This window comes from Gobius niger, assembly GCF_951799975.1.
Source record: "Gobius niger genome assembly, chromosome: 4".
Taxonomy (NCBI): domain Eukaryota; kingdom Metazoa; phylum Chordata; class Actinopteri; order Gobiiformes; family Gobiidae; genus Gobius; species Gobius niger.
Genome location: NC_136855.1, coordinates 306,446 through 326,400, shown reverse-complemented (window position 1 = coordinate 326,400; position 19,955 = coordinate 306,446). Strand labels below are relative to the sequence as shown.

Below are 19,955 nucleotides of genomic sequence, written 5' to 3'. Positions count from 1 at the left end.
TTCCAGGCATGTCCTAGTGGGACAAGGCCTCGTGGACCCAGGACACGCTGGTGGGACTATGTCTCCGAGCTGGCCTGGTGTCGTCTCGGGGTCAGAACAGCTGGAGGAGGTGTGGCCTCGGGGTCAGAACAGCTGGAGGAGGTGTGGCCTCGGGGTCAGAACAGCTGGAGGAGGTGTGGCCTCGGGGTCAGAACAGCTGGAGGAGGTGTGGCCTCGGGGTCAGAACAGCTGGAGGAGGTGTGGCCTCGGGGTCAGAACAGCTGGAGGAGGTGTGGCCTCGGGGTCAGAACAGCTGGAGGAGGTGTGGCCTCGGGGTCAGAACAGCTGGAGGAGGTGTGGCCTCGGGGTCAGAACAGCTGGAGGAGGTGTGTGTGGATCAGACTGCTGCCCCCGCGACCCGGCCCCGGATAAAGCGGAGGAAAAAGGATGGATGGTAAATTTGATTACGTGGCAACTCATTTCTTCTTTTCTGTACTTTTCAAAAGTCTTTTGTTTGTATTTATATTTGAACAGGTTGATGTGGGGCTGTAGCTCATAAAAACCAGGGCGTTCTTGGAACCTGTTTGGTCCAAAAACCCAACTGTGAATGACTCAGACGCTCTCTTTCATTTTCACACATAAGTGACGGTGCCTCAGTCCCTCAGACCGAACACAGGGACAGATTCAGACAAACTAATCCTTCCCCAGAGGCGCCTCCGTCATTAATGAGGAATTATAATTTCCTACTCCACAAATAGTGAGAAAAAAGAACAAAAACATCAACTCATTCTTCTGAACATCTATCGAATCAATTAAGACAATACAACTTTCAAACACATAAAATAATAAATCAAAGACAAAGACTTTCACTGCAATAAGTCTGGAAAATGTCTTACAAATCAAACAAAACCATGAAAAGCAGGGAAGCCCACAACAAATAAACTGCACCTTTAAACAGAACCTTTAAACAGAACCTCACGAAACATAAAACCATACACAAACCATCTCACAGAAGATCAACAAAACATACTGGACTCACCCGTATCGGAAACTCTTTCTGCGCTTCAACAGATGTTAAAATGATCACGACAACACGAGCTCATGGACTGGAGACAATAACACCATCATCATCATCATCATCATCATCATCATCATCATCATCATCATCATCATCATCATCATCATCATCATCATCATCATCATCATCATCACCATCATCATCATCATCATCATCATCATCATCGTGGTTTCTTCAGCTGAACTACGGCGAGGACGATCTGCTCATAGTGATGAAGGTTTCTGTAAATATCATCAGTGTTTGCCCCGTCATGTCTGACACTCACCTCTGTTTGTCATCACCACAAACTGAGCTCCTCCTGTGAGTCTGAGTCAGAGTCAGAGGAAGAGGAGGATGAAGAGGATGAAGAGGATGAAGAGGATGAGCTGTGGCTTCGGTCACGCCCAGAGTTAAGTCAGAGCTTTATTCGTCATTGAACAAACAAACACCGACATCGTGTTCAGGTGAAACTCCTCCTCCCGGGTTTGTCCCTGTTTCAGAGCGGGGTGTCCTGCACTGTGCTCCGCCTCCTGAGCAGCTCCCTCCGCTCCACAGCAGTCTCTCACCATCTCCTCCTTCATCTCTTCCTGGTTTCCTGTGTGTAGAAAAGGCTGGTGTGCTGAAATCAAGATGGCGGAGGGAGTCCAAACTTTACCTTAAGGAAAATCAACCAAACCACATCGTGACAGAAGTGAACTTTAATTGTTTTTGACAGATTGGCTTTTGGAGACATTATTACACCGAAATGACCAACTACGGGAACGGTGGATACACTTGGTGAAGCGAACACCGTCGACCAGGATTACGGCACAGGCGCTGAGTGATACGAGTGAAAATGAAAATCAAGAAATGGAGCAATCTTTTGTTACCCCTTAACGCCTATTGGTGCGAATCGGCGACATTCCTCTTCTTGCCAGACTGTGGCTAAAATAAGGCGTGTTTTCCCTTGATGCCGGTTTGCAGATCCAGGCCGTACCGAGGAACGTTTAAAAGCACTCGTTTCTCGTAGGAAGGTCAGAGAGGAAGCACAGCCGGGTCATGGCAGCTGTTTAGCGGAAATAGCATTTCTGCAAATCAAGGCAGCAACTTTGATGAAATCTTCAAATGTAAGCTGAGTTTCTTTAGATTATTGATTGGAATGAACTTCGTGTGATGGATTTTTGTTTGTTATTTGAAGATTTAGGTACGTTGTAAATCGGCAACATCAGGCCATAAAGGAAAACTGCAGTAGCTCCATCTGGTGGCCACAGTGACCACACTTTAGTAGTATTTAGATTTATTACAGCGTTTTTTAGAACATGCCATTAGTGAAATTCTATAATCATTGTAACAATAACATACAAGGATATAAAAAAAAAGTTTTCCCTTTTTTTACACAGAACAAAATGAAACCGTTGGTGTTGTTTGCAAAGCGACCACAAGGTGGACCTACTGGACCACAAACAAGAGTTCCACGTCCGAAAATAATGTGCAATTATAATATAATGTGCAAATAAGTCATGGTACATAGAGGTATCTGATGTTTGTATTATAAAACCTCAGGAAAGGAGCAAAATATGATACTTAGTCACACAAACTGTAGATATGTCGTAGATAAATTGTCTGCACATTTATAAAGTGCTTTTTTCCTCCTCCTACATCAGGTGATGAAGCAGCAGCAGCAGGGAAGGCACTGATGACAGGAACAGCAGTGATGAAGATGTTACTGAACATCCTGATGCCCTTCCTGTTACCAGTGCTGCTGCTGCAGGACGGCATCAGCTGCTCAAAATCAACACTTTGCAAGAATTTAGTGAAAAGCGTTAGCTCTGTTTACTGTTCTAATATCCTCACCTGATACACAAGTGCTCAGTGTATCTGACAGTGCATTTACATTTGGAATCATTCAGAACTAACACATTTGTCACTTTAATACATTTACAACTTTTGTCTGTTGTCAAATTACAACATACCAAAGATTACATTTATGCCTGTTGTTGCCGATTTGCAACATACCTAACACTATATCTGTATGTGCCACATAAAGATTAACAATCTCCACTTAATTTAGCATCAGCTTGAAAGCAAAAACACTGATAATATATTGTTTTATAAAATTGGAAATACATTCAGGCGTTAAGGGGTTAATCTGGAGGAGGAACAAACTCCTGTGAACTGCCCTAAAAAGCTGAGGAAGAGGCGCGAGGGTAAGGGAGGAGGAGACACTAGCTATTGAGTCTGTGATGAAAATATTTGACGGTTTAGATGTGAAGCTGGAGAACATTGAAGTCTGGATGAAAAATGTTAAAGAAGCTCTGATAAAGTTTGACGCCCTGGAAAACAAAGTACAGAACATCGAAAACGCACCGACGACATTAAGCGAGCCACGGATGAAGATACAGAAAACATCGAGAAGCTACAGAGACAAGCTGATTTCCTGGCGGCGGAAAACAAATCCCTGAAGGTTTTGGAGGCAGCGAGATACAAGAGGAGATGGAACCTCAGGCTGTTAGGGCCTCCTGAGAAAGAAGACGAGCAGACCAGAGATGAAGTCATAGGTGTCCTGACGAGAGCGACCCCCGTGTCCGTGGACGAGCTCCGCCGGAATGTGGACACCGTTCATGCCAAGACCCGTCATTATGCAGTTTGTTTCGCGGACGGTGAAGGACGACGTGTGGAAGATGTGGATGAAGCCAGAGTGTGCAAAGAGAAGAAGATTGTCTTTAAACAGGACTTCTCCAAAGAAGATCGGGAGGCGAGGGGGAAGCTGTGGCCTCGGGTGGATGAAGCGAGGCGCCGTGGAAAGAAGGCCTTTTTGAAGGAAGGATACGCCATCATCGAGGGGAAAAGGTTTATCCTGGATGCAGATATGGGACTTTTCACAATCCAGGTGGTTCTTCTGTTCTTATGGGCTGTTGAATAGATCGGGATATACGACTCACTGACATGATTAAAAAGCCACTTTTTTGACTGAAACGTTTGACGGTTTGGTTGAGCCCTCATTACTGCTTTTGTCAATTCAAGAGCGTTTTCATTGGACACTTTTTTTTTTTTTTTCCCAGTTATTTTTATCATCATTTTCCAACAGTTTTATACAATCACATGTACATAATTTGTATATGTGTGAATGCAAACAGAAATAAAATGTGAAAAGCAAAACAAACAAAAAACAAACAAAAAAAACCTGCACATATTTGAAGTGTCAAGTAAAAAAAAAACATTATTAAATCGAATTGGGTATTAGGAGGTCTGTCCAAATGTATTTATTATAGTAGTTAATAAAAGGTTGCCAAATTGAGTAAAATGTTTGTTCTTTCTTCCTCAAAGAATATTTAATTTTTTCTAATTGTAAAAATTGCATTATGTCTTCAAGAAGGTTTTGATGAGTAGGAGGAATTTTACTTTTCCAGTTGAGCAGAATTAGACGTCTGGCTCGTAACATCACGAAACACAATACATTGATTTGTGAACTGTTCAAATGTATGTCAGTAGGTACAACACCAAATAGTGACATTACTGGATCTGCTGGGAGTCGAACATTGAAAATGACTGACAAAGTCTCAATTATTTTAGTCCAATAGAGGGTAATATGGGGACAGTTCCAAAATGTATGTGACAATGAAGCGGGGGCATTGCCACAACGTTCACAGGAGGCGTCCACTCCCGGAAACATCCTGGACAGTCTTCGTTTGGAAAGGTGCAATGGATGTAGGATTTTAAACTGCAGCAGGCCGTGTCTGATACAAACTGAAGAGGAGTGGACTCGCTCTTGAGCTTCAATCCAATTCAATTCATCTTTTTTATTTGAGCATCTGAGCTCCACAAAGTTCTTCATAGGAACAGAGTTCAGCTCAGTAATCCAGCAAAAGAAAGATACATGCATAGGTGAATAGCCAAATAGATAAATAAATAAAGTGGATATGATGCTCAAAAGGAGGAGGCAGAAGCTTCAGCTTGTTAGAGCCTCCCCCCCTTTCGTACTTAAGAAATAGATACATTCATTAACTCTGCACAAAGAAGATATGACATATAGTTATTTTATCATATTCCAGTGACTTTACAATTATCAATATTTATGTTACAACATTCTGCTGGTTCCAAGACGGGGAAAGAAAACTCAATAATTACAAATACCCATCACTGCCAAAAACAACGAGTCACCAATCTTAAGTTGAACATTTGTTCCTTGTTGTTTTTTGTTTTTAGTTAAGTACTTTTAATGCACACAATATTATTGATTATATTAATTACGACCACATTATATGATTGATTAATAAATGTAATTTATTTTATATTTTATGCTATTATATCATTATTGGTTAATTTATTATACTATTATTTTATTATTATTGTTGCTATTAATTCATAATCAGTCACTTCATTGTCACCATCTACAGCAGACTATGTGACAGTGAGAGCCCTATTCTGTGTGAGGTGCATTAAAAAGCAGAGTGTGGGTCACTGGTCGTCTGTGATGTTCATTCCTAAGTCTTTACTCCAAGCATCTTTTATATGGTCAAGTGTAGTTGTCCAGTCTATCTGTGAGAGGTTGTTATATATTCTAGAAATAGATCCTTTTTTGAGTGGGTTGTTCAATAACACATTGCACATAGAACATACTTCAGGTTGATTGGGAAAAGAGGGAAATGCTGCCTTAGTAAAATTGCGTACTTGTAAGTATTTCAAAAAGTCTTTATTATCAATATTAAATGTATGTTTTAATTTCTCAAATGTTGGAAATGATTTGTCAATGAAAAGGTCTATAATTGTGTGCACTCCTTTATGGTCCCATTGTTGAAATGCTTGTCCTGAAAAAAGCTTATGTGCTTGATTACCAGTTAATGGTGTAAGGACTGAGCATTGATTCCATTGAAAATGTCTTCTGATCTGAGACGTTTAATATTTTGTTTACATTCATTATATTTCGGTTTCGTTTGTTTCCATTTTAACTGCAGGTTTTAGCTACTGTTTTGTCTAGAGTTCATTTTAGGGTTTATTTTGGTTGCATTTGAGTTTGTTTTTGTAGCTTTTTAACCCCTTCGCTCTGCACCAGTTTTGTACAGCCGTCCCTGGGTCTGTTAGTATTTAGATTTCACTTCCCTTGGATGTGCTTGGGGGGGGGATTCGGCCCGTTTTCTCTGTTTTGCACCTGGGATTTTCGTTATTTAGTGTGTGTTTGTCAAGCCGTTCATGTTTGGTTATTTTCTAACGTTTATTTTGTGTTCCAGATTCCCTTCGGTTCTGGCCCAGGGGCTGCAGGGTTTTACTTGTGATTTGCACTTTTAACATTGGCCATTTTTAATATACATTTTACTCATAGTAATAAATACTTTTTAATATCAAACTCCTGGTCCTTTTAAATAAACTTTTATGACATATTTTAAAAGCACTGTCTGCGTGTCCTTTGGTTAAATATTTTTTTAAAGTACCTCAGGTCACACTTACAAAGCGCAAGGCCCTTTTTTTATTTTGTAAAGATCTTAAGGCAAATGTAATTGTTTTACAGGAAACACATTCTGGTACAGCAGATCAGAGATGTTTTATATTCTCATTCGGCAGGTGTTATGATACTTTTTAACAGGTTTGCAGGTAAAGTCATTAGTCACGTAGGAGATACAGATGGACACTGGCTGATTGCAGCTATTGAAATATGTGACCAAAAATGTATTTACGGTTATAATAACAAAGTGAAGAACAAAAGCATGTTAGAGAGACTGGGTGACAGAGTGGAAGCTGCTCACATGACTGAGAAAATTGTTGTGGGAGGTGATTTTAATAGGCTTCCTCCTAGAGGCCAGCAACCTGAAAATAACAAAGTACTACGCAAGTTCTGTATTGAAACCAACACTTTTGACTACTGGAGACTGAATAACCCGACAAAGTTAGAATATACATGGATTAGTGCTTCTACTGGGAACCAACGTTCAAGCTTAGATTACTGGCTAATCTCACATTCAGTAAGGAATAATGTTCAGAAATGTGAGATTGTTATATCTCCGCTCACTGACCACTGTTTAATAAGCTTATCTTTGTTAGTAACTAATCAACCACACTTTACGGATAATATATGGAAGCTAAACAATAAACAATAGCCCACCTCGATGGTGTTTGTGCACTTTATAAAGTAAGTGTTGAGTCGAATAAGTGGAGTTTATGTGTTTGTGGTTCTTTGGTGCCGCGCTCTGTTCACATGATCAATGAGGCCCTACGTGCAGAGCCGTTTAGTGCAGAGGCTGAAATATTCTGTTCTGTTCTGGACCCACTGTCATCCAGGTGTGAAGGACGGACTGAAGTCACATTAAAGTGGGGTAATCGTCAGGTCAGTTGGTTGTCCGGTTCCGGGGTTACACCGCTGTTGCGTTTCTCCAGTTCCTGCTCCAATAAAGGAGGAATATCATCAAGATGACCTAATTCCAACTATTGCCTGGTCTTTTAGAGACCTCGAACCTGTCGGACGTGAGCACACTGACCGGTCGCACCGGGTTACCTGGCTCACAGCTGAGCGGCGCTGCAGGACCGGCTTGTTTGCTGGTTGGAACATCACCATGCCTCCGATATTGAGTTTGGGGAAATGAGGAAAGCCCTGAACTCGATGTCTGAGGAGACGCGAAACCTGTCAAAGCATCAAGACGACCATGGACTTGATGAATCCGGTGAAGGAGTTGAAACTGAAAAATGAAGAAAAAGAAAAGCGAATCGACGCACTCGAAACCCGCATCGCCGCCCTGGAGCAGGACTCCAGAATGAACCATGTGGTGATCACTGGCCCTTGGATCATCAAGCCCCGGACGTGCTCGTGCCGCTGCGCCGAGGGGGGAGCTGACCCCGCCCCCCAGCAGAGGGCTCACAGTGGACAGCAGAGACACTGAGGCTTTACCACCCTCTTCCACGGAAAAACACCCGAAGCAAGACATCAGGGACTGCGAGATTTGTAAGTAGAAAACATAAAACTGCTCTACTAAAGCAAGGCAGAAACTGAAGAGGGATGAACGTGTGCATGAACCATCATCTGACAAAGGAATGCAGACGTAGCCAGGGAAGCCAGGCTGTTGAAGAAACACTTGGACATTTAACTTCATCCAGCTCAACGGTCTGCCCGAAGGAGCTAAAGTGCTGTTGATCAAATAAGGAAGCGAGTTGGACAAGTGTAAGTAGAAATGCAATGTACAAAACACTCAAGGAAAATAAAGAAATAAAGGAAATCATAAAGATCTGAACTGTCTTCACTCATCTTCATCTGACAGTGATGCTCAAGTTTCCCACAACGCTCTCAGCGATATTGATCCAGACAATAATCTTTTTAACGACGCAGACAACTGTGAATATTACCAGGATCACTGTATAACTAATATATTCAAAGAACAAGAAAGGAACACAATTCTGTCCTGAATTCATTTGAACAGCACGAGCCTAAGGACATAAATGCCATTTCAGAAACCTGGTTAACAGACACATTATAACATGTACCATGTGAATAGGAGTAATAAAAAAGGAGGTGCAGTTGTATGTGCATGACCATCTTAGGCGTGTTGACAGTATTTCTATATCAATAAACAACATCATGGAAAGTGTCACAGTTGAAATTGAAATGGAAAAACATAAGAACATAATTGTAAGTTGTGTTTACAGAGCTCCCGGCTCCAATATCGATGCATTCATAGAGTCTTTTTAGGAAAAATCACTAATTATTCTCATAAGGATCTTGTAATCTGTCATAAGCCGACTGAACGATGTGTGAATACGATGTGCATCTGACGCTGTTTCCTAACATAACTAAAGCTCCAGAGTAACACCAGCAGGACTTCACTAACAGACAATATATTCACCAGCCTCATTGATAGAAGTACTTCTAGTGGAATACTGTGTAACCACATTAGTGACCACCTGCCAGTGTTATATACTGTTCTATACCAGGAATCTGTGACATTTTAACGACAAATGAAACTATAGCTTCTTTCAAACAAACAATATAACTGGGACATAATTCTTTACGATAATGACGTGAACAGGCACCTCGTTAACTCTTGTCCAATCATTACCGGACAAAGCAGAGGCTCACCTGGATGACCAGGGACGGCTGAACATCTGCAAGAAGAAACATATGTTATATACAAACTTCATTAAGAATAGAACACCACAGTCTGAAGCAACGTTCGAAATGTATAAAAAAAAATGAACAACAATCCTATTATCATACTATCAAATAAAGAAATACAAACCATGTCAGGGGAATGTGGCGAGTACTCAATGGTCTGTTTCCAACTGAAACCACACGGGCGTCTCTGAAGAGTCTGATCTGCAGAATGACCATAAAGTTGTTCAGATGAACGATGAAAAAAACTGCTTTGTAAATATTGGGCCAGAACTGGTAAAACTGCGGCTGCTGGTGTTTCCCGAGAACCACCTGCTGTGTGAACTCCTCTTCCTCAAACCAGCTGACGAAGAAGAACAACAAACGATCCACAGACTGTGATGCTCGAGACGAGTCTCTATAAAAAAGGTCGTCCAGGAAATTGTTAAGCCAATTAAACACACGTCATTTATCCTTTACCACAGGAAACGACCAGTGTGGGGGGAGCGAGTGTGAGGAGGACAAGTGTGAGGAGGACGAGTGTGAGGAGGACGAGTATGAGGAGGATGAGTGTGAGGAGGACGAGTATGAGGAGGATGAGTGTGGAGAGACGAGTAGACTCAGATTTAGAACGATTGTTTTTGGCCACAGACACAAAGACACAGTGTGATCAGTCGCCTTGAGTCTGGGATGATCCTGGACTCAGACCTGAACTGAAACAACCACATCAGAGCAAGAACAGCAGCTTTTTACCATCAGAGGAACAGAGTCAAAACCAGACTCAGAGACGTATCCATGTGTTAGAGACGTCACGGCTGCAGACACACCACCACCACATTAGTCCAGTGCTCGGGTCTCTGCACTGGCTTCAGTCGCTCAGAGAAAAGTCCATCTGTGACATGTTAGAGCCGTGTGAACCCTCTCAGGGAGGGGCTCCTGTGGCTCCAGAGTCAGGACTAAACACGTGTGAGTCTTCGTGTGGATGACACAGGCCTCAGCTCTGACGATGTTCAAATCCAGGCTGAAAACCGTTCTTCTACTCGTGAATGACACTGAAGGTGTTTTACCTGTGATTAAAGTGATGAAGGTTCATGCTGAGGTTTTGATTTGATCCGTTTGCAGCTGAGGCACATGGAAGTGTGTTTGAACTGTGCTCCGTAAATCCAGCTCTAATGTTCTCAGTAAACCTTCATAAACGCAGACATGTCTCCCTCTAGTGGACCAGTGGCCAAACTCCACTCTCTCTGTCACATAAAAACTCCCTCGATCTTTATTCTTTAAACTCGTGCCTCAAACCAAAAGTGTGACTTTGTTTGGCCCGGGTTTCATCCAGGCAGGTTTAAAGATACGAGTTTCCTTTGGGTCTCAGGGATTTTAAAGTTTCATCTGAGCAGGTCTGTCTCTGCTCCTCCGTCACATCTGATAATAATAATTATCATAATAATAACAATAATAATAATAATTATCATCATTATAAATAAGCAGCGACTGAAGGATCAGACTTTATAGATTTTATTAGAAAACATTTAAATAGTTTCAGTTTGTGAGAGCGACCAGAGCCTCCACCACGTTCCCCAGGTGCTCCCGGAGCGAGCGCTCGGCCACGAGCCGCGAGATCTCCAGCTCCTGCATCTGAAACATGAGAGAAACATGAGGGAAACACGTCAGAAACATGAGAGAAACACGTCAGGAACATGTCAGGAACATGAGGGAAACACGTCAGGAACATGTCAGGAACATGAGGGAAACATGAGCCGCGAGATCTCCAGCTCCTGCATCTGAAACACGAAACACGTCAGAAACACGTCAGGAACATGAGGGAAACACGAGAACATGCATCTGAAACAATAACAGTCCTGATCAAAGTTTAAGATCAATGAATAAATAAATGATTCTCAGCCCAAAGCCAGGGGGCGCTCAGGCTCCGGTTTCAGGGTCTGAGGATCTAACAAAGTGAAGGTTTGGAAAATGATCATTTTCTGCAGGTTTTCTCTGGAAGAAACAAACAGGTCATCGCTACGGCAACGCTGACATACATGACCCGTGTGAGGTCGACTTTAAAACACGTAAAGAAATACTCACAATGAGCTCCACGTCCTCCTTCTTAATGGTGACTTTGGCCAATTCCTTTTCCCTGAAACACAAACAAACTGAGCGTCAGCAGAGAAACATCAGAGAAACGTCAGCAGAGAAACGCATCCTCCACAAGACACGAGAACTTTGTTCTCGCACCCAGAGCTGCGATAACAAAATGGCGTCATGTTGTTCTCGCAGCTCCTGTTCGGCGGGTCTGGCTGACGCATCAGCTCAGCAGAACTTTGTTCGGCAGGGCTGCGAGAACTCTGGCTGTGATTGGCTGGATTTTTAGTGGGCGGGGTTATTTTAGCGGAAGCGGGAAGCCAGAATCCAATGTTTACGTCCTGACACCGGTGCGGAAAACGGAGACAACACGGATAGTTTTGCGGCACCGCTCGCAGCAGTAAAATACTTCACTGAAGGACAAGGACACGCACATGTACAGAAGTCCTGGGGAGAAACACGAGGACGAAGAGGAAACAGAAGAGCTGGAGCTGCCTGCGTGAAAGAGGCGAGTGATGAAGAAAACAGCGGTTCAGGCTCGTGGACGGAGGGAGACCAGGCTTGTACATCATAGACCAGGGGTCGGCAACCCGCGGCTCCGGAGCCGCATGCGGCTCTTTCATCCTTATACTGCGGCTCTGAGTGGCTTGGGAAAATAAATTACTAAAAAAGTATTTAATTGAAGTGTATTTTATTTGTGTTAGTTCTTTAATATTTTAGTTCTAAATTGGAAGATTATTGTGATCTTGACATATTAGAATAAATATATTTTATTGTTTTTCATCGCTCAAAATAAACGTCATACTCGTGAAAGCCGGTATACCTGCTAAAACGCCGCCTTTTCCTCCTCCTGCGGTCGTTCCTCCTGATGTTTGGGAGCCAGTCCCTGCCACCCCTATTGCCCCCCCGCTGGAGAACCCACTGTTATTTGTCCCGTTATATTATATTATATTTGTCTCGATTTTCCCCGCGTTTGTGGGAAAAAAGGGACAGTAAGAAGCGCCTTTCCCGCGGTCCCTGAATGCATCTCCCGCGCTGCCTCGCACCAAAACAACAGCGCATGGCCACAGCAGCTACGCCACAGATAAGTTAAGGCTTATTTACAACCTTAGACACATAAAACAAGCGGCGATGGGCGCGGGGCAGGTGAAGACAGGCCTGTTTTGTGGATTATAAAGTTTTTCCAACTGGAGCTGAGACTGACCAGACGAGTGAGAATCATGGATAAAGAGGTTAAAGAGCAGCAAGAACTACGACGGATCCTCAGGAGATCGAGTGCACAGAGAGTGCAGTGTTTTTATGCTTTTCTGTGAAGTAAAGTCAGCCCAAATTGTGGGGCTGTTGCACGGACTTATCTGACATGAAGCGCGTGCGTTTGTTGATGCGTTTGCCCGTGTTACACGTTGACAGGAGGTTGAACTGGTGTGACTGTCCCATAGACTGAAAAACTATTGCTATTCTTCAGTATATGGACAGCCCCGACGATGAGCTGGTCTATTTGCTTTTTGTTTAACCCGATTTGGCGAGAGCCCGAGTCAGGGAGAGCACGGCGGAGCGAGACGTCCCTGCTCCGCCTCCTCCGGTGTGCGCGGCAGGCGATCTTGTCCACATTCGCCCAATTCTTGACAGATTTTTGACAGAACGCGACAATTCCCAATAACCCGCAACAGCGCGGGAGCAGCCCGGAACGCATATTCGTGACCGTGCGTAATAATTCGTGCAATTAATCGTAACACGCAGTAACAGGTCGCAACAGTTCGTGGGCGCGTGAAACCTCTACCCCGTATCATTCGTGATCCACGGCCACGAATGTGGATTCGTGGCATTCGTGACTTGTGTAAACCCAGCATTAGATGTCAAAAAGTATTTGCGGCTCCCAGTGTTTTATTTTCTGTGGAAACCGGATCAAATGGCTCTTTCGGTGTTAAAGGTTGCCGACCCCTGTCATAGACCCTTTCATCAAACACTGGGAAACGTCACCAACATGTTCAGTGAAGGTTCTTGGATGGACAAACCCACACTGAGCTACACAGACTCAAACATCATGATTTACCGAGTGACACGGAGGTAAAACCTTTAACGTTAACGTTTTCTAACATAATAAACCAGCGGGAGATGTGGCTAAACATGACGTCAATCTTCAAAACGTTTGCAATATCGTGACTGATACATTTTATAATGGTTTAAACTCAAATAGCTCGTTTTATTTCGGTCATTCCCTCAAAAGCATTTGAGTTTATGGGTCAGACAGAGGGTCAGACAGAGGGTCAGACTGAGGGTCAGACTGAGGGTCAGACTGAGGGTCAGACAGAGGGTCAGACTGAGGGTCAGACAGAGGGTCAGACTGAGGGTCAGACTGAGGGTCAGACTGAGGGTCAGACTGAGGGTCAGACAGAGGGTCAGACAGAGGGTCAGACAGAGGGTCAGACAGAGGGACTCACCGCTCCTGCTTGGCCTTCTGTTCTCTGGAGCGTCTGTCCCCAATCACAGACATGGCCTGGAACACAAACAACATCATCATCATTAGTATTATTATATAAAGTTTCCTGTTCCTCACTACAATAACAAACATGTACAACAGCCACTATCTGTGGATCATTCTGGAAAAATATGTGAAGGCAGCGACAAAAACCAGGGCCGGGATCACCTCTACGGGGTTACTCAAGTTACTGAAGGAGAAGCTGAGGAGACACTGAGGAGACACTGAAGAGACACTGAGGAGACACTGAAGAGACACTGAGGAGACACTGAGGAGACACTGAGGAGACACTGAGGAGACACTGAGGAGACACTGAGGAGACACTGAGGAGACACTGAGGAGACACTGAAGAGACACTGAGGAGACACTGAGGAGACACTGAGGAGACACTGAGGAGACACTGAGGAGACACTGAGGAGACACTGGAGTCTGAGCCACTGTGGCCAGGAGGAGACGTCCAACCCTGAGGACGCAACACCACCAAAGAGCTACGATCCATTCTGCAGGTCTTAGCTTTCAAATGAGGCATCACACTGACCACGAGGAGCTGAACTGGAGGACATGTGCTCGGTGTGAGTGGAGAGCTGAAACATCAGTGAGGAGCTCATCAGTCTGGTGAATGTCCCAGGTCTGGTCTCCTCCTGTCCCACGTGTATAGAGAGTGTGTGGAGGTGCTGTAGGAGGTGCAGATGTACCGTGTGCAGGTCCTCCGCGCTGATCTCCTTCTCCTCCGCGTGTATAGTGTGTATAGTGTGTATGGAGGTGGTGTAGGAGGTGGTGTAGGTGGTGTAGGAGGTGTATGGAGGTACCGTGTGCAGGTCCTCCGCGCTGATCTCCTTCTCCTCCGCGTGTATAGTGTGTGTGTAGGTGGTGTAGGTGGTGTAGGAGGTGTAGGAGGTGTAGGTGGTGTAGGAGGTGTAGGTGGTGTATGGAGGTGGTGTATGGAGGTGATAAAGGAGGTGTAGGTGGTGTAGGAGGTGATAAAGGAGGTGTAGGAGGTGCAGATGTACCGTGTGCAGGTCCTCCGCGCTGATCTCCTTCTCCTCCGCGTGTATAGTGTGTATAGTGTGTGTGTAGGTGGTGTAGGTGGTGTATGGAGGTGATAAAGGAGGTGTATGGAGGTGGTGTATGGAGGTACCGTGTGCAGGTCCTCCGCGCTGATCTCCTTCTCCTCCGCGTAGTCCGTGACCCGCTCCAGGTCCGCCGCTCCGCTGTCATGCTTCCGCGGCTTGTCCTGGGCTTTGCTCCCCGGGATGGAGCAGCTGTCCTCGGTCAGAGAGCAGCCGTCCTCGGGCTCCAGCTCCAGTAGCTCCACGTCTCCCTCCGCTGCCATGTTGTTCATCCAAGACCGGAAGAGAAGGACCGGGGGCCGGAAGTGCGGAGGGTTAAGCGTGCGCGGGGGAGGACAGCGCCCCCTACGGCACAGGAGGTTCATCTCTTAATCCCCGCCTGGGCCGAATATAAAGCTCTAAAACAGCGACGAAGATGAGACTAAAAAAACAAAAAGCGACAAAAACCAGGCGAGAAAAGACACGACAAAACAAACAAAAAACAAAACAAAAGTGAAAAAGACAAAAACAACAAATAACTATGGCAAAACATGGCAGAAACACTGACATTTGCGACAAAACGCATTGATATCATGAGTTGAACTTTCAAAACATTAAAATCGAAAAAAAGAAGAAGATATAAACAAAGATTTTAGACCAACTCGCTCTCTGTGGATGCAGTACACTGCTTGGCCACCAGCGTCAAATTGGGGGCGCTGTTTCACTCCTTTAGCAAAGTTAAGGAAACACTGTCTTGGTGTTGATCACAGAGCGTTTTAGCATCAACTTTACTCTGTTTATTACAAATGTCGTTGACAAAGGTTTGTGTTAAAAATCGACTTCTAAAAGAATTTATGCTGAACTGACACATTTTCTTTGAGTTAACAAATGAATGAGGTAAAGTCACTGTGTGCTGCAGATACAGTTTACACTCCACACTTCCCTCAGAGACCTCACTGTGACCACCATCCCACACTTCCCTCAGAGACCTCACTGTGACCACCATCCCACACTTCCCTCAGAGACCTCACAGTGACCACCATCCCACACTTCCCTCAGAGACCTCACTGTGACCACCATCCCACACTTCCCTCAGAGACCTCACTGTGACCACCATCCCACACTTCCCTCAGAGACCTCACTGTGACCACCATCCCACACTTCCCTCAGAGACCTCACTGTGACCACCATTCAAACTTAAAAAGGTTCATCCTAAACCCCTCCCCCGGAGAAACGAGGAGCTAAAACAACTTAAGAGAAACTGCAGGAAGGCCGAGAGGAGATGGAGGAAAAGCAAAATAACCATAAATTATCAAATATTCCGTGCCCAACAAAAGGCCTACAATACAGCAATAAGAAATGCAAGAAACAAATTCTTTTCCACAATTGCTGGGTTGCAGGTGACATCACAGCGTTCTAAAGGCCAATGCTATTGTATGGAGGAAAAATTATTTTGTTTTTGAGGAAATTTTTGGTCTTGTACAGAGAGATCATGGACCCAGTGATTGATATTAATGATCGTTTTTCTAATTCATACATTTTCTTTTGAGCTACGACTTGTGAAAGTGTAATGCTGTTAATAGGAAAAACTGGCTCCTGCCTCCCGCTGGGCCCGATGACATCATCACATTCTAGAACCTGCAACCCAGCAATAATCACCAATCATAAAAATAACCCAAAAGTCTTATTCTCAACAATAGAAAATGTTTTAAAGCCTAATTTAAACAAAACTTTAACCCCACAGATGCCCTCTGTGAGGAGTTTGCAGACACTTCAGAGGAAAGAGACACTATCAGATGTAATATTTTATCTTCCCAAAGTAACACGGCTCTAAACACATCTGAGGGTCTATTTGTTCCAGAGGAAACACTGGACAGTTTTGTCCTGGTTAAAGCAGAGATGTTTGATAAAGTTTTCTCCTCAGTGAGGCCCACCACATGTCTTTTAGACCCGGTCCCAACGCCGTTTTTAAAAACATTTTATGGATCTTTTAGAGACGAGCTTCTAAACATGATGAATTGCTCTCTTCAGACGGGGTCTTCCCTGCTGCGTTTAAAGGGGCGGTGGTGAGGCCCCTGTTGAAGAAGAGCAATTTGGACTGTAAAGATTTGAACAATTTCAGACCAGTTTCCAACTTACCATTTTAAGCAAAATCTTAGAAAAACTTGTCTTTATCCAACTTATTGATTTTATTAATGCACATAATGTCCTTGAGAAATTCCAGTCTGGCTTTAGGGTAAACCACAGCACCGAGACCGCCCTCTTACAGATTTTAAATTACTTTAGATTAGATTATGACTCACAGAAGGTCACAGTGTTGGTTCTTCTGGATCTGAGCTGCCTTTGATACAGTCGACCACACTATTCTTTTAACTCGTTTAAAACACATCGGCCTCTCTGGTGCTGGACACAAATGGTTTACTTCCTCCCTCACAGACAGGACGTTCATGGTGAGTGTGGATACTTGCTCCTCTAAGGTCCATGGAATTACATGTGGTGTGCCCCAGGGTTCAGTTTTAGGCCCAGTGCTTTTTAACCTGTATATGCTCCCTCTTGGTGATGTCATCAGGAGACACGGGGTCGACTTTCACAGTTATGCTGATGATCCACAGTTATACATCTCCATGTCTCCTGATGACACCAGGCCAATAGATGCACTTTTTAACTGCATTTTAGAATCAAATCCTGGATGGCAGAAAACTTTCTCCAGCTTAACCAGGACAAAACTGAAATGTTAATCATCGGCCCAGAGAGAGAGACTTTTACCCAAACTACAGTCACTGTCTTTAATCCTTCCTCACAGGTGAAGAACCTGGGTGTGATCTTTGACTCTGAGCTGGCTTTTATTCCACACATTAAAAATATCACAAAGATAGGTTTTTACATCTAAAGAACATAGCCAGAGTCGCCCCATTCTCTCTCGGGGGCCAGGATTGATTTTAACCCTCGTGTCGCCTTCGCGGGTCTTTTTGACCCGCTGTTATGCTCCGGGCATTTGGATGCAAGGTGACACAAGGGGGCGCCCTTCCAACCTTCTCAGTGTAAATGTGAGTTGACTTTCTTCAGAGTGAGACTTTAGGTCAGACACCATGAGTGACAGTAACATGACGCTAAATACAGTGAGCTCTTTGTTTCCAGTAAAAAGGCTGAGGCCTCATTGCTCTTCAGTCACAGACTGAGAAGTGAAGAAGGAAGTCGTGGAGCTTCTGCTTTAGACAGAACTTCAGACTTCTGCTGCATGTAACGGTCATATTACATAATATCAAATGTTGTAATCTGTAAAGCACTTTGTGATATCTTTCGGTATAAAAAGCGCTTTATAAATAAAGTTTGATTTTGATTGATTTGATCATATTCTGAAACTCAAATCTGTAGTAGAAACATAATTTATGGAAAATATTTTTGAATTAGAAAAAGAAAAATATTTTAAAATCCTGTATCTAATCAAAAAAAATAAAATATTTATTTATTTTATTATATATATTTTATTTATTTTATTTAAATTTACTCTCATTCTAAAAAAGAAAACCCGAATAAACCCTTCTCATTTGTATCTGCTGTAAAGTCATGTTTGTCCCAGTTCCTCTGAGTCATGGTGGGTCATGGTGGACCAGGACAGATGTGGACCATGACAGATGTGGACAGGACTGTAGTAGATCTACTTTTACTTTGGAGAAAATTGTTACTATAGTAACTGTTGAAGAAATGAACCTCATGAGCTTCTTCTGTAACATCTGTCCACATCAGTCCTGCTGCATCACGACTCAGAGGAACTGGGACAAACATGACTCTACAGCAGATACACATGAAAATGGTTTGTTTGGGTTTTCTTTTTTAGAATGAGAGTAATTTAAAAAAAAAACTGTTTTTGATTAGATACAGCATTTTCGTAATTGTAATTATTTTTCATTTATGTTTTTACTTCAGATTTGAGTTTCAGAATATAATCAATCAATCAATCAAACTTTATTTATAAAGTGCTTTTCATACCAAAAGGTATCACAAAGTGCTTTACAGATTACAACATTTGATATGATGTAATATGCAGAAGAAGTCTGAAGTTCTGTCTAAAGCAGAATCTCCATGACTTCCTTCTTCACTTCTCAGTCTGTGACTGAAGAGCAATGAGGCCTCAGCCGTTTTACTGAAAACAAAGAGCTCACTGTATTTAGCCTCATGTTACTGTCACTCATGGTGTCTGACCGAAAGTCTAACTCTGAAGAAAGTCAACTCACATTTACACTGAGAAGGTTGGAAGGGCGCCCCCTTGTGTCACCTTGCATCCAAATGCCCAGAACATGACAGCGGGTCAAAAAAACCCGCGAAGGCGACACGAGGGTTAAAGTTCTTTTAATGGTTTTTAAAAGTCTTAATGGTCTTGGTCCTTCTTATCTTTCAGAACTGCTTTTACCTTAGGAACCTTCACGGCCCCTTCGCTCCTCCTCAGGGGTCTCCTAGTTATTCCTAAAGGCCCTCGCCTCTGGGACCACCTGAGGAGGAGCTCAGGCTGAGGAGGAGCTCAGGGCTGCAGAGGAACGTTCATGTTTTTTAGAGCAGCTCAAGACCCACCCTTTTAGCTTAGCCTTTAACTGACTAATCTATTTATTTAATCCTAATATATAGAATATATATATATATATGGGAGGTTGTGCAGGCGTGTTGTTTTAACTGTTGTGTCTGTAAAGCACTTTGTGAATAAAGTTTGATTGATTGACCTCACAGTGACCTCACAGTGACCTCACAGTGACCTCACAGTGACCTCACAGTGACCTCACAGTGACCTCACAGTGACCTCACAGTGACCTCAGGAGGTGAGTCTAAAGCTTCAGTAAAGCCCATACTCAGCGTCTTTAACTCTTCACACTGAAACACTCCTGAACCGCTCGGACTGTGTCTGAAACTGGACACTTGTATACGGCCCGCTTTATTCTCCACTTTACCCCTGCTCTGGTCCAGGTCTGGTCCAGGTCTGGTCCAGGTCTGGTCCAGGTCTGGTCCAGGTCTGGTCCAGGTCTGGTTCTATTCTGGGACAAATCACTTAATCCTGAATTCTAAATTTCTCTGTTTCCCAGGACTGACCTGGATTAGGATTAAGGACTTTCTCACAACATGGACCTCAGCGCCTCCAGCAGACGCTCTTTCTCAGTGCTCTCAGTGCTCTGTTACACCGGACTCCCTCAGACCGGACTCTGTTACACCGGACTCCCTCAGACCGGACTCTGTTACACCGGACTCTCTCAGACCGGACTCTCTCAGGCCGGA

At 43.7% G+C, this 19,955-nt stretch overlaps 1 protein-coding gene across 1 annotated transcript; it reads right to left on the bottom strand.

The window, feature by feature from the left end:
* Positions 1-10,584: 10,584 nt before the first annotated feature.
* Positions 10,585-15,016, bottom strand: hypk (huntingtin interacting protein K). Its single transcript, XM_079554541.1, has 4 exons — positions 14,783-15,016; positions 13,607-13,662; positions 11,169-11,220; positions 10,585-10,718 (listed from the first exon to the last, which is right to left on the bottom strand). The coding sequence occupies exons 1-4, from the start codon at positions 14,984-14,986 to the stop codon at positions 10,623-10,625; spliced, it is 408 nt and encodes a 135-aa protein (XP_079410667.1). The 5' UTR covers positions 14,987-15,016; the 3' UTR covers positions 10,585-10,622.
* Positions 15,017-19,955: the final 4,939 nt, after the last annotated feature.